This window comes from Pseudoliparis swirei, chromosome 20 (assembly GCF_029220125.1).
Source record: "Pseudoliparis swirei isolate HS2019 ecotype Mariana Trench chromosome 20, NWPU_hadal_v1, whole genome shotgun sequence".
In the NCBI taxonomy this organism is placed as follows: Eukaryota; Metazoa; Chordata; class Actinopteri; order Perciformes; family Liparidae; genus Pseudoliparis; species Pseudoliparis swirei.
In genome coordinates, this window is record NC_079407.1 from 7,878,823 (window position 1) to 7,903,125 (window position 24,303).

Sequence of the window (24,303 nt, forward strand, 5' to 3'; positions counted from 1 at the left end):
ACATTTAAAACAAAAAACATGCAAGTTGGGTTGATTTCCAAGTGGTAGTATTTCAACTGGAACGCCGCCTGAAATCTGATTTATGGAAGTCGTTCGAACACCACCGTCCCTGACGTCAAAATCCAAGATGGCGGCTCCTCATACCCTACTTATTAGCATGTCTGTCTTATTCGTGTCTCATTCAATCAAAACATACAGCAATGTCCAACTTCCATCTTTGGACATGTTGCTATGTGTTTCACTTAGATTAGTCTGAACCATGACAGTGACTTTCATTTTTGCTAATTTGACATTGTAAATGTTATTATATGTCCCAGTGTGTTTGCCGTTGCAGTGTATGTGAATGACAAGCTAGCTAGCTACCCACTGGCTTAGTTATTTTAGTGAGGTTCATGGGCGAATAGGGAATCGTTTTCTTTTATATTTCTGTGGAGCTAAATAAATCATTCCCTTCCACCATAACCGTTTTTGCAAGGGAACTGAAACTAATCTATGCAGTGTTATATTTTATTGTATATATGCTGAGACTGCATGGTGTTTTTCAGTTTCAGCCCGTGTCTTGTAGATTCAGGGTGGATTATGTGCTTTTTTTCCCCTGTTGCCACCACAGAAACTCAAACGGTACTGCTTACCCCTTCCTTACCTGGCAGGATTTTCTCTCCCGGGTTGTCAAAGTGACACTTTTGCCAGCAATGTTCTCGTCCAAGGATGAGTTGTTTTTAGTGCAGCGCCGAGCAGAGTACACCACAGTCTTTTTCTGAGGCAGCCGAGCATCCCTTGTTCTCTACAAGGCCCTGGAACTACCCTTTCACTTCTCAAGTGTCACAGTCTGAGGAGCTCAAGCACACGGTGGAACAGGACAAGCCGTTCACCTCCAGCAGAGAAGGACGCACAGGGAGGGGAGGCGAGAAAAGCAAGTGGACAAAGACAGACACGAGAGGCACAACACTCCCTGTTAACTTCTCAAATGTTGTGGTCTGCGAAGAGCCCCGAAAACCCAATGTAACGGGGACAAGACGTCACTCGAGAGGTAATTAGAGAGCGAGTGCAGAGCGATGGAGGCAGAGCGAGAGCAAGACATTTGTTTTCCTTTTCGTAACACCAGACATTCACATTGCCAACACAGCAGGAGATTTTAGACAGAACGATGGTACCTCAAAAGGTACTGTGTTCACCTACCCCTCTCCACACTTTCACTTGCACACAAGCTGCACGTCATGGCATGCATTCACGACCTGTCTGACTCTAGTTTCATTCATAATTAAGGTGCCGAGTCTTGTTAGCCAGTGCATTCACATTTCAGCCCGAGGCTGCCATCCAATCACTCCAGTGTCTCAGCAACTTGGTACTTTTCCTTCCATCTCTCTCTCTCTCTCTCTCTCTCTCTCTCTCTCTCTCTCTCTCTCTCTATGCATATGTATATGTATCTGTATATATGTTTTTATTAGGGCTGTCAGCGTTAACGCGTTAATCTATGCGATTAATTTGGCCGCGTTAACGCACTAAAATATGTTAACGCAATTAACGCAAGTTTTTTTTTTTTTTTTTTAAACCGCGGCTGTACGGTTTGACACTGTTTCCGTTTTTAAAACAATCATTTCTCCGCGAAAATAAGGAGCAGAAATCAGTTTAACTCGTGGATGAATCAGTCGGGTTTCCTCCTGCTCCTCCTTCCTCCCGTCTCCCCCTCTGATACACAGAGGAACGAAGGGGAGACGTGTCGGGTGACGCGGCGCGGAAAGAACGCGACACACGAAACCTTCAACGTGATTGGTCAATCCGTTTGTCTGTCAACATTTCGGGGGGGAAAAAACCAATGAACACTCAGTAAATCACAAAGGACCTCCCACCTCACAGGTCAGGCTCATTTAGCAGCCTGTCAGTCAGAGAACCAGAGGACACGGCGCGAGGACAATGAGGCTCATTTCAGAGCTGAGATTGTTCTGGAATGTTTGATGTATAACACGTGGGGGTGTGTCACATGCAAAAGACTTTAAACGGTGAATTTAATTTATTTTGTAAAATGTATAAAATGCCCCCAGCCTCCAGAGGGTTAACGTGACATATTTGAATGTCAGTCAGTTACCAAGGCCACTGGTTCTGCTGTTGTTCAGTGGTAAAGATGACAGGACCAATGGGGTCTCAATATACCTCATTTTTTTTACTAATCTGATGTTTCACTGAAGAAACAATTTATCATCCACGATATTAAATACCTCGCTGGCACTGTATATGTAGGAGCCTCTTTGAAAACACAGCTCTGTGTGAAGTTTTGTCTTTAAAAAGAAGGGAAACACTTTTAACCCTTAGGTTGCCTTCGGGTCATTTTGACCCGATTAAATATTACACCCTCCCCCCGCCTTTGGGTCATTTTGACCCGATTCAATGTTTCACCCTCCTGTTACCTTTATATTTACTAACATATTTTACCCTTTGGGTTCAATTTGATGCCAGCAATTAAAACCTCCAGAAAATTATTAGAATTAATATTGTTTTCCAAGTTTAAGTGTGAGGCACTTTATGTTTGTTTGTTGACTACCGAAAGAACACCGACATTAAACATTGAATGGGGTCAAATTAACCCGAAGGCGGCAGGAGGGTGTACTATTGATTCGGTCAAAATGACCCGAAGGTAACACAAGGGTTAAACGGTGATTTTAATTTTTTTTGTAAAATGTATAAAATGAGCCCAGCCTCCAGAGGGTTAACGTGACATATTTGAATGTCAGTCAGTTACCAAGGCCACTGGTTCTGCTGTGTTCAATGTTTAAGATGACAGGACCAATGGGGTCTCAATATACTTTTTTTTTTTTACTAATCTGATGTTTCACTGAAGAAACAATTGATCATCCACGATATTAAATACCTCGCTGGCACTTTATATGTAGGAGCCTCTTTGAAAACACAGCTCTGTGTGAAGTTTGGTCTTTAAAAAGAATGAACTTTTAACTTTTAACTTTTAATTGCGATTAATCGCAATTAATCGCGATTAATCGCGATTAATTAATCGCAATTTCAAAATGTGCGATTAATTAGTTAATTTTTTTTAATCGATTGACAGCCCTAGTTTTTATGTATATACAGTGGGTACAGAAAGTATTCAGACCCCTTAACATTTTTCACTCGTTTCATTGCAGCCATTTGCTAAAATCAAAAAAAGTTCATTTTATTTCTCATTAATGTTCACTCAGCACCCCATCTTGACAGAAAAAAACAGAAATGTAGAAATTTGTGCAAATTTATAAAAAAATTAAAACACACATGGTCATAAGTATTCAGACCCTTTGCTGTGACTCTCATATTTAACTCACATGCTGTCCGTTTCTTCTGATCCTCCTTGAGACGGGTCGACTCCTTCATTGGAGTCCTGGATCACTGGATGTGTCACCATAGGACCTTCAGTCCTGACTGCTGTTGAAAGTGTTGACTGGAGATACAATTTACAGCTGGCACACACCTCAATTGGGGAGACTTTGAGAGTGAGGAAATTGTTTGAATGTAATGGGAGAAGATTTAAGCCGGGAGTCACCTCAAAGACTTGATCTAGTTTCCACACAATCTGCGTTGCGAAAGCAGCACGTTGGCAGCAGCTCCAGTCCTTCATCTGTCTACACAGACGTCACTGAGTGCAGGTAGCATATGCTTTGGCGGCGTCACCTCATCAGCGCAGTTGGGAACTAAAGCAGCGGACGTGGCTGCATTGTGTAAAAACCGGAGATGAAAAAATGGACAAAAAAGTATTCATTAAAAAAGCAATTTCTTTTCATCACACTCAAACCATGAATGTGCATCGGACAATGGCGTCTCCTTTGCAGTGCACGCTTGATAATAAAACAGTTCAATTATCATCTTTTCCTGCCCCGAAGGCCGATCCGCCATCACATCTGTCTTGTGTCATACATGCAAAACTCACAGCTTCACATGATCAGCTGTGTTCTGATGCTTTGACCACACTGCCCTCTGTATGTTGATAACACAGGTACAAAAGGGTCTCGGCCTTACTCATCGTCATTCAAGTGGATTCAGTTGAGTTTGGACCACTGTAAGGTGCCCGTCATCTCTTTATACAGCCGCTTCACCTCTGTGTGACTGCTGTTTTTTCACCCATTAGTTTACAAATTCATATCAAACTTCTACTCATCTTTCCCTTTTTTTTCTCCTTCTTTTTCTCTTGCTTCATTTCCCAAAACGTCTGTTATTGATAAGATGTTGCATCCGTCAGGCCTTTTTGGCTCGCCGAGCCTCTCTGTGTTGTCATTGTTTTTTTCTTTTTCCGAGGACGTAATAAAAATCTACTTGATTCAAGCTGTCTTGCAGAATGTCTGAAACCAACCTCATATGGTGTGTGTGTGAGTGCGTGTGTGTGTGTGTGTGTTTGGTTTGGTACAACGTAGGAGGGTGTATGTGTGGCCCCAAATATGCTTGAAAATGCTCCGCTGTTGAAGAGTGGTCACACAGCGTTTGTGTCAGTGCCAAGATAGGAAAAGGACTTATTCTAAAACCCGCCGTTTAGTTGGACCGTACACATTAGCCCTGCGTCTGCCTCTCTGATTTACGAGTTTATCATCCTCTAAGCGCTTTTGGTTGCATCTGTATGAAACCTTTTTATGCAAATATACTTCAACTGAAGTTGCAAAAGCAAGAGATGAAGAGAATATTTCAAGATAATGAAAATAATCTTGAATCAGTTTGTCCCATTATAGACTTGAGGGGGAAAAAATAAGTAGTAAAACATCCAAATTAAGTAGAAATGAAAAAGTACATAAAGCATTTTTTTCAAAAATAAGTTCTTGAGATCTGTGCGTCAGGGTTTAATCCCTTTCTTGGTACATCCTGAAGTTCTCTCAGGGGATCAATAAAGGCTGATCCTATTTCTGAAGAGATTGGAACTTTTTTCTCTCCAAGCATTTATTGTAAGAACAGAACAATACCGCGACGGCAGCAGTATATAGAAAATTGAGATGTCGTCCTGTACTCTGCAGCACACTATATACGGCAGAACAGCGCGTTCTTTTGGACACCTCGCAGGAGACTCAGCCGATGAAGTTACAACACTGGAACTTTCTCATCACCAGTGTGGTTTGTTCGCCGAGGACCTCTTTGTTTGTCTTCCTAAAACCAAATTACAGTCCCGACGAGCCTCTCGGGAGTCTTTCCGTGCTTCTGACTGTTGACTTTTCCCGGCGATGGCTTTAAACCGCTCTTGCTCTCCTCCTGCGCCCATCCGTTTTGAATGTGAGCATGGCCCATATTCTAGAGGAAAGAACGGACAGAGCGTCCCAGTGAGTTGCACCTCGCTCCTTCTCTCTCCGTTTGTCTCACCTCCTCTCTGTATCCTTCTCTTACTTCTCCTTTCCTTGAGCAATAGCTAATTTTAAAGACACACTCCTTCCCTTTTGCTTCCTTCAATCTTCTCTCCTCGAAAAGACCTCAGAAGGTCGATGGGTAATTGTTGAACATATCAGAAGTCTCTCTCTCTCTCTCTCTTCATTGTCTTCCTCACATCTATGCACCTTTTCAGCATGGCTGAGCCATATACGTGATACCGATAACAATATCAATAGAGCAGGATTTCTGGTAATTCCAATCTAGTCTACATGAAATAACCCCTAGTTTCTCATTTTATTAAGATTTTTAGTGTAAAAGAAATGTAGTTAGTATATACTTATCATTTTAGACAACGTAATTGTGTATCACGATATTTGATGTGTGATTTAATCACGATCCGATTCCATCTGTTCTCCTACATTTTGGAGAAGAGAGAGAGAGAGAGGGAGAGTTATTAAGGGAGAGGGAGCGAGGTCATCAGGTGATTACTGATCTGCATTAATGACTGAGAGGCGGTGGGGGTGGGGGGGGTCGAGGGGGATTATTGTGCAATATTGTCACGGGTGTTGTCTGGAGTGTGGAAATACAAAGTGACAATATTGCCCGATTATCCAAGGGTCATTGCAAGGTCACTGTTATAAAGCAGTTGCCATACAAGCTACTGTGGCTTTTAATTTTAATTTTAAAGATGCACATTAATCACGTGTCAGTCCAGATACACAGAATTACTGTCGATGCTCGTTGCATCCACATTGTGGTGAAACTGCCCTCATCACCTTAATGTCATGCCAACGTACCTCAGGCAGAAAAAGTATCTACCGCATTAAATATGGGAAACTCAGTATTTTCTACTGATTCACACAGAGAGGAATTCATTGTAAAAGGGGAAGAATTTCCTCAATAGAATATTATCCATGACATTCACAAAGATGTATTGTGCTTTCAAATCTAAAAAAAATACATAACTGGTAAATTCACTCCTATCATTTCCTGCTATCATGGTGACCGATTTCACCACTTGTACATTTTCCGAGGTCAATACAACTACTCGCGGCATGTTTTGCGGGCGCTTTTAAAAAATCATGCAAGGCTGGTGACAACGAAAAAGTGATACACCACTTTTTAAAAAAAAAGAAAGATCATACACCCGACAGTGCAGGAGGACAGGATCTTCTTGTAAACGTAACATTACAATAACCGCCTCGCTCGAAAGGTGGCCCTCTGTCACGCAGAGCTTGATACATTTGTCAATGTGAATACAATCCTGTCTGTTTTTACTCATTCATAAGCATCTGAAGCTCCTTCGCCTAATGTACTGCAACACAGAGTTAAACACTGCAGGCGGCGGCTTTTGTTTTCTCTTGCTTAAGAGGGTTAAATGAGGTTGCGTTTGGCTTCGCTCTGCTGACTGTCACCCAGTCAGACAGAATGTCATTCCTCCTGGTTTACGCTGCAAATGAAGAACATAGACGCAGGATAAATGTGAGGCAGGTAATGGGTTCAATGACAAACTGGGACGGCAGCGGAAATAACACAACAAACACGCACTCACACGAACACGCATAAATAGATAAAAGCATAGTAGGATAGACAGACAGACAGACACATTTCAGCCAGCGTTACCTCCTCTGGCCTCTCTCGGCTTACCGTGCCATGTCGTGCCGAGCCGTGTGTTGTGATGCGTGGTCTAGTGGGGCTAACGGAAGCCCATGTGTTGTCTGCTAACTCTGATTAATGTAACAGACTATACTCCCCCTTCTCTCTCTGGCTTTTTTCTTTCTTTTTCCCCCCCGCTGGCCGCCCTGCTGCCCTGGCTTCACCTCTTACATGGATGTCTGCACTCAGTCTGCGTTTCAATCCTGTGCCCTGAGAGGCGAGATGGTCATTAAATTATAATACCTCTCTCGCTTTGTCGGTATGGTGCAGAGTGCATCGCGGCCTGTGGAGTAAACGATGGAGGCTAAAATGGTACAAATTGTTATTGCGGGGCTCGGGAACGTTCACATTTCTGGCAAAGTTAAACGGTCTTCTATATTATCATTCATCTGTGGAGGAACTATGGTAACATTAAAAGCCCAGTTACGGGGGTATTAAGTGCAGGAGGAGTAATGGTATACTTGTTTGATATGAGTTGATCATATAGTATAATTCTTCTGCCATAACATTTAGTAATTTAAGGATGTTGTGAAATGTAATTTATAATATTCCCAGTTTGCATTGCAGTTTAGATACGAGGTCAGATATGTTGACCGTATTCCATATTTGCCTTTTTTTTTTTACTCTTTCATCTAAATATCGATGAATATATTAACAAGCTGTCAATTGGATCAGTTCGCCATGCAGCAGGGATTTATGGCATATACTGTATGTACATGTTTAGTAACACCAGAGTTTTTGTTTTATTATGAAGTCTAATATGCATTTCAAGGCAGCACACAGTCCTCGATTCTCTTTTAAATAAACGTCTGCTTCGTCACCACCTATCGGAGTTCACAGAAAGCATTGCAATATTTATGTATTTGCACCTGTTGTGAATTTGGTATCTGCGGTATTTTCAGATGTTGCTCTTGGTTAGGCCTCACCATCCAGCGCTCCTCATGATGACGAGAAAACTAGAAACTTCATTAAGACAGATGATGGGTTGATCAAACTCCATTACACACACACACACACACACACACACACACACACACACACACACACACACACACACACACACACACACACACACACACACACACACACACACACACACACACACACACACACACACACACACACACACACACACACACACAATCGGCCCGCTTCTCCTCAGGCTAGTTGTTTGTTGGTGTGTGTCTGCCGTGCCAAACTTGCGGTGCCTCGCCTCGCCGTGTATTTGAAATGTGATGTGATGCCAAGTCCTGGTCGAGGCCGCCATAGGTGATTCTTTCCCGACCACTGCCCTTTCCCCAGGAGCAGGCGAGGTAGGCGGCCCGGCGGACTGCGACGGGAAGGCAAGGAAAGAGGGGACATTGTAACGGGAAGACAGCCAGTCAGCCGGCAAACATGCAACCCTGGATTATACAGGGAGGGGGAGGGGGGAGGGGGTGGTCTAAACCCTCACTTTATTATACTCCCAAATGTTCATCACTACCCCCGTGGCTCAACCGCCCCTCCTTCCTGCACTTTGTCTGCTCGGCTTGGTCCTGACTTTTTTGCTCGACAGTGGCTGATGGTTTCTGCGCTCTCCACCCGCACACATGTCGTGAGTGAGTGATTGACTGTGGATTCCTCTGTGCTACTCTTTCATACGGACACAGAGCCCAGCAACTGGCCATCTCACACACTCTGATTCATCCACTCAACAGTACAGTCTGCCCCCCACTCCTCTCCACGCTGTTGCTTGCACGCCTCTACCCCCCCTTCTGGCACTTCCCTCTATCCCTTGTGACCGCGCTACCCCTCCCTATTTCCTCCTTCAAGCTCACCTAAATACACACACACATGCGCGCACGCACACTGCAAATGCACACGCACGTCCAGATAAACAGGCATAGAAACATATTAATTCTCAGAGACACGCACACCGTGCCGTGGTCAAGGAACTTGTACATACGCACACTGTTCACACACATGCCCACGTAATTTACACTCCAGCACTCGCTCATGAACACACACACTTTGTCATGTGATGTGTGGTGCGCCATGGGGTTCCAGATGAGTGGAATCTCAGTGTTGGCTCTCGCTACACTAAGCACCACAGGGGGTCTTTATCGTCGCAAAAAATCAACAAAGCCACAGTCACGAAGCGCTGTCTCGATCTCACACTCTCGCACGAGCACACACACACGAGAATGTGCGCGAACATGCGCCCAGGCATATTCGCACACACACCGGCAACACACCAACAAATACAATCAAGAACACAGCCACACGAAGTGACAAACGCTCATAAAAACATTCTCATTTTGTCATGCAGACAAGAGCACAGCTGGACAATGTTTTCAGTGGGACACACACACACACACACACACACACACACACACACTCACTCTCTCTCTCTCTCTCTCTCTTCACAAGCTCTCATGCACTGTCAGAGTCCGAAAAATAAAATAATTTCGGAAAATTAGGGGCAAAAACAAGGATAAATCCCACTACAATTTAATCCCTTCTCAAATGCGTCTGTGATCTATCGTGTCTGTGATTTCACGGACGGAGAGAGAGAAGCGGGATGAAGTGCCAGTGAAGCTGATGGAAGGGGGAAATCATTTGTTAGATTGAAAGTGGGAGACAGAAATATATTTGAAAGCAAGCGAGTTTAGAAGGATCCAGGTACGATGCAAGGCAGCACTCGTGCCTTTGTTTTCTCTCTCTCTAAATCTGCCTCCCATCATCATATCACTTGATTAAACCTAATCCTAATGCCTCTAATCCTCCAAGCACCCAAAAAACAAATACTCGCCTAAGTGCCTTTTACCCTTCCATAACGTGTCCCTACAGATATTAGTGTGCACTGGATTGTGCCTCGACAGTATTTCAGTGACACTGTTTGATGAGCGTGGGTTGTAGTTTTTGTAGCCTGCCTGTTTTCCAAAATGACTCGAGGGTTTTTTCAGATAGAGAGAAAATAAATGGTTTAGTCTGTTTGTGAAGATCTGTCGGGGCCTGCCGTCTGCAATACTCGGTTTGTGTCTGCTTCGTTGGCCTGCGTGACGTCCCTCCTTTATTAAAAGAGTACTCGTCTTTTCAATGCAATTAAGTAAATATGATTTCGTTTTTCTGTCATCAGATTTTATCTATAGGCTGATCTGTTGGTCTTTAAGTACCCACAACCTGCAGGACAGAAGCCAAAGAAATGTCATATGATGTAATTACACCGTAAAAAGTAGGCTTTGTAAACGGGTAGGTTGTCACACAAAAAACAAAGGGGGCCAAGGAGCTGCTTGATGCAGGAAAGTGAGAAGAATGAATCGGCTTGAAGAACCGAAAAAAAACTAAATTTTTGTTGTTGTCAAGAAAGTAACCGCTCTTCCAGCGTCTCTCCAAATGTCTGCATTTCATGATTACCTGCATGAGTGTCAGAGGAGTCGGGCCGTTTCTCCATCTTCTCATGCGTCTCGACGGCACGCCGGCCGCCTCTCCTCCCTCGGTACACGAGACAATATGAGCGCAGACATTTTCACGCAGACAGTCAGGGAGTTAAAAAGTCATCGGGTAAATTAATTATGTTCCTCGACCTGGCAAGACACCAGCCACCCACAGAATACCCCCCCCCCCTCCCTCCCTGTCACCTCCACATGCACCCTCCCCCACCCCTGGACCACTCTGCCCCTTTCTAAATGTTTCACATCAGGCGAGAGGTAATAGCCCCATGTTTAATTGATGGGAGCATGCAGGCAATGTGGTGATAACACAGGCGGTTGAGGGGGTCCAAGCAAAAAAAAAAAAAAACACACACCGTTGCTACCTGTTAGGTACAGACGCAGGCTGGAGGTTCGGTTACAGCAAGAGGCGGATGATTCAGTGTTGACGCTCTGTGGTTATTGATTGAGGATTGAGAAACTACTACGTCACTGATGTACCCTGAGGCATTACGCATGTTTTGCATAGCTACATACTTTTTAAGTTAATGGCTTTTTTAAGAAACAGTTTTGTCATATTATATATTTATATATATATATACTGTATATATATATATATATAAAGAAAATTATATATTTATATATATATACTGTATATATATATATTGATATATATCTATCTATAGATATACATTTATTTATATATATATATATACATAGATAGATATTTAAAACACTGCTTAAACGATCAAACGAAGGACCAGATGAATGTGGTTTGAGTAAAAGCTGTGTTTGGCTTCATATTTTAAACTGCGTTTGGCAACAGACCAGCATGCTAATGGAGTCAATCGAGAGACAGAATGAAAGAGAGATAAGAGAGACACAGGGGGAGCCAGAGAATTGTTGTGTGCACTAGAGGACAAATGGGTGTTGTGTGGAGGAGAGACGCATCTACTGACTGCTGCCATGAAACATTGAAAGGACAACAAGACATTTTTCCTCCTCCTGCCTCAGTCTTCCTCTCTTTTTCTATCGCCTCACTGTTTTATTTTTTGCTAGTGTGTGCGTGTGTGTGTGTGTGTGTGAGACCGGGGGAGGGATCGAGTGAGCGTGTGGAGGGGTTAGTTTTGTGGTTTGAGTGCTAAGTGAACGTGTCAGTGCCCAGGGCAAGGGGTCTCCCCGAGGGGCCAGACTCAGTCACGGGAGCACACATCCACTGGTGGCACAGACCATCTGCCCTCAGGGCATGTGTGTGTGTGTGTGTTTGTCAGTGTGTCAGTGTGTGTGGAGAGTGAGCGATTGTGTGAGTCCCCTGTCTGTTACGATGCCAATGTGAGTAAATGTGCCTTTGTATGTGTCTGTCTACATCTGTGTCTTTTGTTTGTACTCGCGTACATGTTTGCACTTGTATCAATGTGGGATTTTAGTGTGTGTGTGTGTGTGTGTGTGTGTGTGTGTGTACAGTATGTGTAGCCATAGTCAATGCACGATTCAGCCCTCAGGTCACTTCAACATTGTCTATCTTGTTTTCTGTCTTCAGGACTGCATCACTCGCATAAAGAACGTGCACACCCAAATGTACATACATAGGCATTTTGGGATACTAATTTAACACACACACACACTTAGTAGTTTTAGCTGAATCTATGTCTGCAGGAACCATGAGGACATCTGCACAGTAAACACTAAAACCCCCTGAGCCCTGGTCCCAAATATTGCTCAGACTTGCACGCACTTATGATCTCTCTGGTTCACTCTCTCTCTCTGTCTCTCTCTCTCTCTCTTTCTCTCTCTGTGTGTCTCTCACTCACACAGACACACTCGCAAACAGAAAATATCCCATATTCCCCACAGTGCATTCTTTGGCAACACAATGTAATACATTGTTGTTTTGTGGAGCTTTTTTCCCTAGCCCACACAAATACACTCGCTCTCCGGCCTCTGTCCCATTTTTTCTTATGTCCTTCTCGAGACCTTACGTCGGGGCAAATGTCTGGCCCGGGGGAATCCCGACCCTTCACAGAAGATCATTAGAGCACATATTTGCTTTTTGTGCAAGCATCCAATTCCAAATACATGATAGGAAAGACATGAGCATAAAACTATACAGAAGGCAATCGGGAGTCACGACTCATCGCGTTTCTTACTGCTGTTTTCAGGGTGTTGAACTGAAGGATGAGCTCAGAACTACAAGAGCACTATGTTCTTATGTACACTGAGGTGTGTCTAATGTGGATTTTGGTATTGATGTATCTGAGGATTGTAGTGTCTGAACTTTTCTTTACGTTTGGAGTTTTCTTGTCCAGAATGTTTTTACATTGAGTTTCTGTAAAAGATATTTTGGCTTACATTTCCCATGTCTACCTGATTGATCCAACACCTTATCAACATGTGTGTCCGTCATGGACACACATGTTGATAAGGTGTTGGAATAATCGTATCAAATGTTGGTCTTTATTAATACTTATTGAAGTGTGTTCTAGTAATGACAATGTTGGTTGGTCTGCCAGTTTGATCCCGACCACAGACTGTGAGGTCAACCCAAAACAATCAATCCCCCCCTTATGTCTGCCTGTAGTATTAGTCATTAATCCCTAACCTTCCATGTTTGAAGATTTCTTCCCCTTTTTTCCCTGTGAAAGGTTTTTTTCTATTTTCTTGGGAGTTTTTCCTGATCCGATGTGAGGTCCTGGGACAGGGATGTCGTACGTGTACAGATTGTAAAGCCCTCTTAGGCAAATTTGTCATTTGTGATATTGGACTATACAAAATAAACTGAATTGAATTGGATGGACATGGGCTAAACTAAAAAGTCAAAGTACAATCTTGTACCGAAAATGTGTTTCTGTCATTTTATGTAGCTCTTAACTAGCTGATGTGTGTTCAAGTGTTAATTGTTCCTATTTCTTTGGTTTGAATGGGTCTTTTGATGCTATAAAAATGGGGGTGAGGCATCATGATTGACAGCTGTGATTGACAGCTGCTCCGAGTGAGGTGGTTTCTGAGCCGTAAGCTCTGGGAATTGTACGAGAGGGGAGACGTCATTTAAATGTTCCACAACCGCCACCGGTCCGTGATGATAGAACATGCGTCCATTTGATTGTGAAGGGTAGTGAAAGAGATGTTATGGTGAGTTATCGTATCTTCATCTTCCAGTAAACTAAGATGGTGAACATTGCCCGAGGCCTATCGTTATCGTCAGCGTTTCACGTGAAGTCCTAACCCTCCCCGCTGCCGTCAAGGCTGCTCCAAGACAGACTCACCGTTGTCCCGAAGACAGGAAGCAGACATAATCTGTACCTTGACCTGACATGGAGAGACAAGACACTAACACGGTGCAAGACGGCACTGTGATAGACCCCCCCCCTAACAGACAGAGAAAGTTAGATGTGGCTGATGGAGAGACTGAGGGAGGGGAAGCTCGGGCGTCCTAAAGGCGTCCCCTGTCAGTCGTTTGTCAACGTCCAAGGCACTTTGAAGTGTTGCTGTGCTTTTCATCTGTCTTTCTTTTTGAATTCCCTCTTAGCATAAAGAAGAAGGACACAGGAGAGGCACAGAGGGGGGAGGGAGAGGGCTGGCGAGAATTCTTCAATAAAACCCATTCCAGTGTCTTTCAGGAAAAAGCAGAGGCTGCCATTGTTTTGATCTCTGTCCTTCTACCCGGCCGTCTTTTCTCAGTTAGGCTCTTGGCGTTTGTTGTTGCTTGGGTTGAGTTGTGGATTACCACAAAGACACTTCCAAACACTTTTTGGAAGGCATCTATAGATTTCAGCCTGCAGCTGTTGCTGCTATGTATATGGGAGTCGGGCTACTTTGCATTTCATTTTCAGTAGTTTTTCAATGAAAATACGCAGTATCTTCCACTATCTTAATTGGCCTGATAAAGTAAACACCACAGGTTTGACCCTGCTTTGACCCTTTTGAATGTTTAACTGTTTCCTATTAATTCTGCTGTTCTCTCTTGTCCTCTTTGAAGGATCAAACACTTCACAAAAAACCACCTCGCCTTGCGCCAAAGGGAGGAGGTCTCGGGGTCATCAAAACAGATTAGTTGGTTTAATTAGCAAAGCATGAATGTTCACATGAATGTCTGCTAAAGAGATAGGCTGATTAGAAAATAGCAAGTCTGGCCTGAATGTGACAATAGAGAGAAAAGCAGCAGGTTTCACTTTGGTCGTTAGGTCTCTCATTGTGGATTGTCTTTATTCCGTAACAGTAATAATTAAATGATCTGTTCTGTTCCCTGTTGTCTTTCCATCAATGTCAGCTGTGTTCCTTATGCGTTCACCTTGTTTACATCATGTGGCAATCTATTTGAAGCTTTCTGACAGGGGAGCTGTCAGCATGTCATCCAAATATCAGCTGCCTCTCTGACACACATCATCATCGTCGTGAAGATGAAAGCTCGGGGATGTGACCGTATCCCTCATAAGCCTGAAAGACGTGCCAAGAGCTTGGAGAGAATACACTGACACACGCAGAGGAAGAAAGATAATTTTGGGAACGTTTTTTATTTATTTTCTTCTTCTAACAGACAGCAGTAAAAACAATATCTGAAGGAGGATTAGAGTATCTGCGTTCCTCCGCTTTGAACTGCCGACAGATGAAAAGATGTTTCTGACACCAGTGGTTTCAACAGATTGTGACGGATAATGGGACCTGCAGTTGTCACTCTAAATGTGTTTTTATAGACAGCTTTGATACTACAGTTGTAAAGGCCCCATACAATAAACCATACTAAAGTGGATGCTATTTCCAAACTTATCCTCATGTTCATTCCCTGATACAAATAAAGATATAGCTCTATGTTTATTTATACATATTTTATACATATAATCTACACCACACGTGAAAGTAGTTTTTGATTATAAAGGTAATATGTTATATTATGCTCGATAAATGCCCATCATTGTGTCTCATTATTGAATATGCAACTAATCTTGCCTGAGATGTTTTGGGGGGATTATGGAGAATATGGGGATATCCAATCAGACTTTATAGAAGATTTACAGTACATATTTTTTGTGATGTTAAAATAAAAGGCTCCTCTTATTTGCATGCAATGAATGCCTTGTTCCAAACATGACAATAATCACTGTGTCTTTGCCATTCATCAACTTATTTTACATGATTGGTGGTTTGCATGTTATTCTTTTGATAAATAGCTTCTTCTTCTAGCACAGGTACAACTCATAACATTTAATAAGGACTGCATTCCATTGAGGTGAGCCATTTCCAGGGTCCTGAATTGGCACACTGGCTCATGAAAAAAGTTTATAGTGTGCTAACCAGCTGTGTGTAAAGGTTTGGAGACTTGAGTAGTAACCAATCATACACTTGGAGAAGGTATATGTTTACTCACATGTGTCAAACTCAGTGTTTGCCTATCGTGTGACAATGTGGCCTCTGTTAGTCTCATGTCCTTTTTCATTCATCAGAGAGCAAATGGGATTCGTCTTTTTAAGAATGAGCTGTTTTCTATCTTATTTTGGCCGGCCATTTGTTTAAGATTTCCTGAGGTGTTCCTTGTGAGGTTGTTTGTTTATACTTCATTTTAACAAACCACACAGAGTCTTGATGATTTCTATTCATGATGGTTATACTATTAATAAATTATGCCAAAAACATATGGGCTCTAAATTGTAATAACATCAATCAAAACCATTATAATTTCCAACAAATTGCATGTATCCCTCAGATGGAGCGCAGCGAGACGGTGTGTCGGTACTGTGGTGTGAGCTACCTCATTTTCCACGAGTTCCATCAGCTCCACGCCCGACTGGCTCAGTTGGAGGAAGAGCTCCAGGGACTGAGGGAGACCACCCAGAGGATGAAGGCCCAGCGAGAGGCACTGGAGCTGGGCAGGCTGGAGTGGGAGAAGGCGTTTCACCTGGAGGTGCAGCGGCAGACAGAGGAGAAAGAGAAGAGCGCAAGAGAAGCGCTAGAAGAGAGGCACAGAGACACAGAGAGGGCTCTGAGAGAGGAGTCTGAACAAAAGTATGAGACGGAGAGGCAAAAGATAAAAGACGAGCATCAGAAAATCTGTGACGATAAAGAGGGGGAAGTGAGAAGAGCGCTGGGAGAGCTCCAAGCAGAGACACTGAGGAAGCAGCGAGAAGAGCTGGAGAGGAGGGCCGAGGAGACGGAGAAAGTTCTGACTGACGCACTTCAAAAGGCCAATAAGAAGTTAGGCGAGCTGAGAGAATATCTCCAACAGCTGGAAGAGAGGTGAGGTTTGTTTGTACTTCCTGTCCCTGGTGTGAAATGATCTCTAATGCCAGGCTTCATGTGGGCAATTATCCTGTGAGTCACGCTGCGAACACAAAAACACACTCAGACAAATCAGAGAGACATCATCCAATACCGACGAGAAAGGGAGAAATAGATATATGAGGCTTGGTAAAGAGAGTTATTTGAGGAAACGTGTACAGTTTAATTCCCAAGTGATGCAATTAGATTTGTGAAACAAGACATGTTTTACAATATTTATTAGGTTTGTGTACTGGAAATGCTTTGCTCGACAACAAGCATACTCATGCACACTGTTGTAAACAGGATCTGCCTGATTATGGGAGGAAATAGTGTGTTCGTGAACACAGTGTTTGACAAGCGTCTTCATACAATCAGAATAAAACAATTTCTTTGTTCATTATATTTAGTACGGCGATAGCAAAACTCGTTCCGCATGGGTGCATTTTCACTATGAATCTGTGCCCATAAATAATACATGAGGGGGCCGAGGTGTTACATCGCCAAAAGATAAGTATAAATTGTAGGTGGATGCACATTTATTTTAGCCCGTTTCCGACACTCTCCGTGCCAGACTAAAACACATATATGACTTGCTTCAGTGTGCTGTTTTTTGATCCACTCACACAATGTTTACAGGACTCCATTATGATAATAATTTCAGCCTGGGAGGGCTCTTGGATGGCATCACGTGCAATGCAATCCTGGTTGATGTCGGATTCTCACCCGAGGACCTTTGCAATGAGCAGGCTGGATGAACAACCAATATTAACTGTTGTATTAACTGAAGTTACAACACAATACTGACAATATTTTTTAGTCGGTGCAACTAATGTACCGGTAAGTGCAGTTCAGCTCTGTGTGCCCTCACAGTGCCATCAGAAGTCAAGTTGATGAGGTGTCATTGACTGAACACTTTCTGTGAGTGCGATGTGGTTGGGCTCATCAGCACAAACTCTTCTGGTTACACTATGTTATAGTTTGTGCTGTCCGGTCATGTACACTCATAGAAAGGCTCCTAGCCGCAGCACCTGCAGCTAGGTCGGCAGTTATATCACTTATTAACACAGTGACACAAAATATATTGTGAAACATGATTGGGGTCAAGGTTTTGCACACATTCAAATATTATATAATATTCACACAATGTTTTATTCATCTCAGAAAAAAGGTATTTTCCAAGAACATTTGACGATAACAGGAGATACGTTAGATATTCATCATTTATACTGTGGAGTAAGCTCTCAGCACAAAGGCGTGTGAAGGATTCTGTTTTGGGAACACATCAAACACTTTACATCACACATTGGGAGAGCAGTCTTTATAATGTCTGATGACTTGAGGCTTCATACATCATCAAAGGTACTTCATGGAGGCTTACAGCAAACATTTGGCAAACTTATTAATACGATATGTGTAACAGGTTTGTGACTGTCACTAGTAGGTTTCTCCCCTAAGCATCAGAGGATCAGCATACAAGATGGATATTTGGAAATATCTTTTATTTAAAGACCGTGCCTCTGCTTTCCACCACCTCACTCCTCAGCCCATACTGCTCCTTTATGGAGACAAATGCACACGCACACAGATTGGCCTCATCTGGTGACTAATTAACAATCAGCCACCAGCTGAGGCCAATTAGACCTGGTCCTGACGACGCTCCCTGAACCACACCCCCACTCCACCCACTCTGCAGCCGAGCATAAACACACCCCGCTGCCACGATATGTAACCCACGGTTTTGATTGTCTTAACCCTTGTGTTGCCTTAGGGTCATTTTGACCCGAATCAATATTACACCCTCCCCCCGCCTTTGGGTCATTTTCACCCTCCTGTTACCTTTATATTTACTAACATATTTTACCCTTTGGGTTCAATTTGACGCCAGCAATTAAATCCTCCAGAAAATTATTAGAATTAATATTGTTTTCCAAGTTTAAGTGTGAGGCACTTTATGTTTGTTTGTTGACTACCGAAAGAACACCGACATTAAACATTGAATGGGGTCAAATTAATCCTAAAGCGGGGGGAGGGTGTAATATTGATTCGGGTCAAAATGACCCTAAGGCAACACAAGGGTTAAACAATAATTAAAGTCTGGAACTGACTCTCTCCCCTCTGATTGGTAGGAGGCACCTTGTCCTTTGATTGCTGTGAATTTCTTTGATACTGTGTGCGACAGAGCATTTTATAATTAGATTTTCTATATATATATATACTCACACACATACTGTATGATCCTCAGAATATAACAGGTGCAGCTCTTTCCTTGCCATCAGTCGTTGCTATTTCTCTCCCACTGCACCTGTTCTGTATTTCAGCTGAATGCAACAAGTTCAGTCAGGTTTCTCTGGTGCCTGTACACAGCTATTCTAGGATAGATATTATATAAGTGGTGTTGTGAATAAGTGTAATATCACATATCTATTCATCTCAGTCCACTTGTTAACGTCAAAGTGAGGTAAAATATGTATGAAATCCTTGACTCATGGCAATGCTATGCATCGCCCACACATCTAAACACTAAAGCCCTTGTGACATATGCATTAAGTGCTCGGACATCTGCAGCTATACGCTTTGTTTTTGTATAACGCTCAGGTAGGTCTCGTCATAACTTCAGAGGGTATAAGGATAGACACCTGCTATTGACGTACTTGAGGGTTATCGCTCAGTGGTTTGTGTAGATCTTCATGATATTTATCATCTCTGGTCAAATTTATATTGACCTTTTGAGTGTGCAACATGTGCTTTTGTCCATTAATGTTTAGTCCTTCCTCCTGTGCTGGTTATTAGAACTGGACTGATGAATTGGCTGAGCTGAAGACCAATAAACAATCTCGTAGAGAACTGAGGCGAGGTAGTTGTAAATAAGAGCTAAAGAGGGGAAACAGGCGCAGATATGAAGAGCTATATACAGGACTGTCTCAGAAAATTAGAATATTGTGATAAAGTTCTTTATTTTCTGTAATGCAATTAAAAAATATTAAATATTAAAAGAATAAAAGGCTTGCAATATTTCAGTTGATTTGTAATGAATCCAGAATGCATGACATTTTTGTTTTTTTAATTGCATTACAGAAAATAAAGAACTTTATCACAATATTCTAATTTTCTGAGACAGTCCTGTATATATATATATATACACAGATTTTATATAAATAATTCTACTTTTAATAATAGTCATTTTGTATCATCTTTGACAGGTTATTTGCCGTAACAATCATTTTCACATCTATAAAATGTAGTACACTGCATCAGAAAGTACAGTGGACAACATTTTTTTTCATTATGAAATATTGAAGGGAACTCCACAGTGGATACGTTGTACACACTCACGGTCTGATTGCCGCCGCTGATAGCACCTTGAAAAGCACAATTACACCTGAAACTGCTATCCGTGCCATCCCAAGGTCCATTTTGCAAAAGATATTGCGCAAATTATTGCCTTTTTTGTGATTAATTGCAGTTATACATGTGGCAAAACGCCTTTGCACCAAGAACACAGTCGGCAGAACAATGACAGTGAGAATAAGAACACATATTTTTACAGTCCTCAGGTCCGGACCAACAGAAGCAGTCCTCTAAAGTTAAACGTCAGGCAGGGAAGTTAATTGTGGTTTTAATTCGCCTTCATCACTGGAAAGTGACAGCATTTATTAATGTGCTTCAGTTCCCAGCAGACGCCATTCATATTTCACTGTAACTGCTATTAGTGTCGAACTGTTATTGGAATAAAAAAATAATTGTTTTTAGTAAAGAAAAAGAGACCAATTTTGCACCAAATGTATATCACCCAATTTAAATACATTTAAAATAAACCAGAGATAAAATACAGTAAATTAGTGCTAAATGTGACATTTACTTATTGATTTAGGCCTAATTTGATGTCGGGTGTGACGATTAAAAGCAGTTGAACTTACATTAAAGTTAAAACAGTAATATTTATGTGTACGGTCCTTCACCCTCCTGTTCCCTTTGGGTCAATTTGACCCCATTCAATGTTTAACCCTCCTGTTACCTTTATATTTACTGACATATTTTACCCTCGGGGTCAATTTGACCCCAGCAATTAAACCCTCCAGAAAATTATTAGAATTAATATTGTTTTCCAAGTTTAAGTGTGAGGTACTTTATGTTTGTTTGTTGACTACCTAAATAGCCCTTTAAATATATAAAAAAGTTGATATTTCTTATATGTTTGACACAGTGAAAAACAGCCTGGGGTCAAATTGACCCGAAAGAACACCGACATTAAACATTGAATGGGGTCAAATTGACCCTAAGGTAACAGGAGGGTTAAGGAGAGCGGAGAGAAGCATAAGGTTTAACTAAATGCGCACGTCAGAATTTAGACGCTCAAATATAATAGCGGAAAGTGACGATCGTTATAATCATCTGACGTTTTTATCTACTGCTCTCTGCAAAGAAAACTACTGATTGTTTATTTTAAAGGAAGTAGTAAATGGTTAGTGGTGGAAGTAAAGGCCAGAGAAGACGGAATAGGTGAGCAGCATGCAAACAGGCAATGGTGTGAATGGTAAAGACTAAAATTAGGAACGGATAGAAGCCGTGACAGCAAATATTCTGGTATCTTGTATATGTATTGTTGGGTCATATATAACAAAATATTACAGGACAGAAATGGGCTCAAAATCCAGTAAGGATTGGTTAATCGTGGATATTTTGCTTTCATTTTTGAAGTGTTTGTCTTTGCGTGTGCTGTACGTTCAGGTCACAGCCGGCATGCGCGTATGGCTGTCTGGGGGTGCCAGGCTGTCCGTATGTTGTTATGTGTTCGGTGGACTGGTCAGCCAATCCACTATCTGCTCTAATGTAAGCTGATTATTTCTCACAGACACTGCCTCTTTATTGAGCCAAACACACACACACACACACACAAGAGCACACACTGGGGCTCTGGAGCCTTGGGGCCAAGCGTGGGTCAGTAGCAGTGGCGTGCCGTGGGCCTGGGGCCTGGGCCTTCAGTGAGGTCCTACACAGTCCCACCCGAATTAATCCACCTCTCATTACATCATTATGATGCCATGGCTCTAGACACGATACAGTTAGACAGAGACGCAGTATAACCAGGCGTTGCGTCACCTTGAAATTTACATTTTTATTCAGAGAATTGCAGGGGAAGAGTACAATACAGTACAGTTCAACTAATAGGCAAGAATATACTCGAGTGCAACAGAGTTATATTAATATTCTTCTTCTATCCATTTCTGGTCCACAAACTTTGAGCTTTAAGTCCAACTTTTTTTTACAGTGTGTTCACGAAACAGCACATTGTCACCCAAAGCAGTTTCACCGTGATGATGAAGATGAAAGTTCCTGTTTACCCAAACACATGACACAATTAATGAGTCTTTTCAATATTTCCCTATTTTTCTTCACCTTTTCATTGTGCAGATCGGTTGCCCTGCGCGCGTGTTCGTTGATCTGTAGATCCGCTCGGGTGTCCCCAAAAGTTTTCAAAAGCACCGATGCTTGTAAGTGCCGAGGCGTACTTTGGTGTCTCATTGCTGCCTCGGTTAGACAACTCAAGTTTGCAAAGCCAGTGTGGCTCCAAACACCAAATCGATCACTTGCAAATAATAGGCATTCCCAGCAGTCCGGTGTGCAGAGCTTCTCGGAGCCTGAGCCGTTGGTAGCGCTCGTAGTTGGAACTTTGAAAGTGGCGAACAAACCCCTTCCCCGCCTGTGACGGGCTTTGTAGCGTCGGCGTCGGTCTTAAAGTTCGTCTTGAGAATGGCGTTAGAATTATATCCTCGACCAAATCGATATCTTCTCCTCCTTCCGCCATTGTGGGTTGAAAAAATAGCTTAGTAGTACGCGAATTAATTCGTTTATCAAATTCAGTTTCCTAGTTCTGAGGTTCTGCATATACCTGCCCATAGGCCCCGCCTCTCAATATTGGTAATCCAATCAAAAGACGTGCACGCACTACGCCTGCTAGCTGGCCTACAGGAGCCAACTCTAAAGCTGATTGGTTGACACAACATTTTCATTCCCATTCACTTTAAGCTACCAGCGCCCGCAATGTTGATTCTGAAGGCCTAAGGGCAGATTTTAGCCCCCTGGCAACACACGATGGCTGAATATGATTGGATAAAAGATCTAACATAAAGACCAGCCCTCCAAATCTCAACCTGGGGCTGGAAGCAGTGCAACCAAGAGGAAAGCTATGAAATGAAGAGTATAACTCTTATTCTGGGGAATAATTGAATACATATTTGTGGGAACATTTATTTAAAAAAAATATTATATTCTGATGATGTTTAGGCCAGCAGAGAAGGCCTTGCTGGCCCTGACGGCCCACCACTGGTCAGTAGGTCATAGTTTAGTCAGATAACAAGGCACGACAGAGTGATGTGTGAGGCCCGCATGGACGAACAGCAGTGGACTCCCTCTCCTGCTCTTTTGTTCTTTCTGTTTATGTAGTTTGTTGTGTGTCATTCTACACTTTCTTCTTGCATTTCTGTCATTCTTTCTTTGTTTTTCCTTAACGTTAATGCTTTCTCTTATTATTTTTTCCCGTTTGAATGTATCCATCCTATTATGATTAATTGACACTCTTTTGCTCTTCTCTCTGCACGCCAGTCGTTTGCCATAACTTTGCTGCAGATGTACACCTTCACCCACACAGGTGATAATGAACAGATTAAAAGAGGGGGAGAGAGGGAAAAGGAGAAAGATGGCATGCGAGTGGGAGTTAATGAGGATGTTCTGAATGGCTGGCTACACAGCAGGAGTGTGACTGTTGTTATGTGAGACGCCTTTATGATTGACAGCCCCCTCCTCCCTTGCTCAGAGATTTAATAGAGGTTTTGTTGAGAGATTATTTAATTTACCATAAAAGGACGACAGACTTTTTTTTTCACAATAAGGGACGTTTAGTTTTCTCGGCGGCAGGATACTTTTCTTTTCTGATGCTGTTTTTGGACCTACACCCGCAGATACAACAACCCTCCCCCCCACACACAAACACACGCAGGTTGTCCTGCTTTCTTCTCGGTGAGCTGTCTGATCCTGCGTTAGTCTGACGGGGCGAGAGGAGTGGTTGTGGTGTGTGTGTGGGCGGGTGCAGTGGAAGATTACTGGTAGCTCGATAACAACACACTTTCCATACAAATCAAACCTGAATCAAATGTCACGCGTCAGCCGGGGCGTGTTCTCGACGACAGCGTTTGAGAGAGAGAGAGTGTGTGACAGATGTGCGACAGGCGAAAGTAAGGGGAGAAGGGTGGTAATGCGCAGAGGGCTATTAAACCTGATTTTTAAAATGTCACCGGCGAGACAAGTTCAAACACGGATGAGCTGGAGATGTGTCGATCTGCCGGAGAGAAAATAAGGGTGGAGGGAAAAAGAGAGGGATGAGAGGAATAGACGTGTTCACGTCAAATTAGAGTTTGGCAGTTTTTGTCAAATGACGTTTACGTCAACATCCCAGTCGCGAGTTTAACTTTAATATGGCATTCAACTTGACGTCAGAGTAAATAGACGGGATTGTCTCACATCAATCAAAATCAGAACAATAAGATAGTCATCCGAGGCAACTACTCACTCATGTGCAAAACTGACTTTAGCTCATCAACATTACTATTCTTTCAGGGTGTGAAATACTCAGTCATGAATAGGAACACTGGCAATCGTC

General features: G+C 42.6%; 1 protein-coding gene and 1 long non-coding RNA gene across 2 annotated transcripts in view; one reads left to right on the plus strand and one right to left on the minus strand.

Moving 5' to 3' along the window:
* lekr1 (leucine, glutamate and lysine rich 1) overlaps nucleotides 1–24,303 on the plus strand; it is a 77,934-nt gene that overhangs the window by 6,681 nt on the left and 46,950 nt on the right. Inside the window, exon 3 of the mRNA XM_056441213.1 lies at nucleotides 16,093–16,622. Coding sequence (XP_056297188.1) covers nucleotides 16,093–16,622 — 530 coding nt within the window. The remainder of the gene's footprint in view (nucleotides 1–16,092; nucleotides 16,623–24,303) is intronic.
* LOC130210947 (uncharacterized) lies at nucleotides 2,622–7,097 on the minus strand. Its single transcript, XR_008834888.1, has 3 exons — nucleotides 6,976–7,097; nucleotides 3,530–3,695; nucleotides 2,622–3,427 (listed from the first exon to the last, which is right to left on the minus strand). It is a non-coding gene; the product is annotated as an uncharacterized LOC130210947 (long non-coding RNA).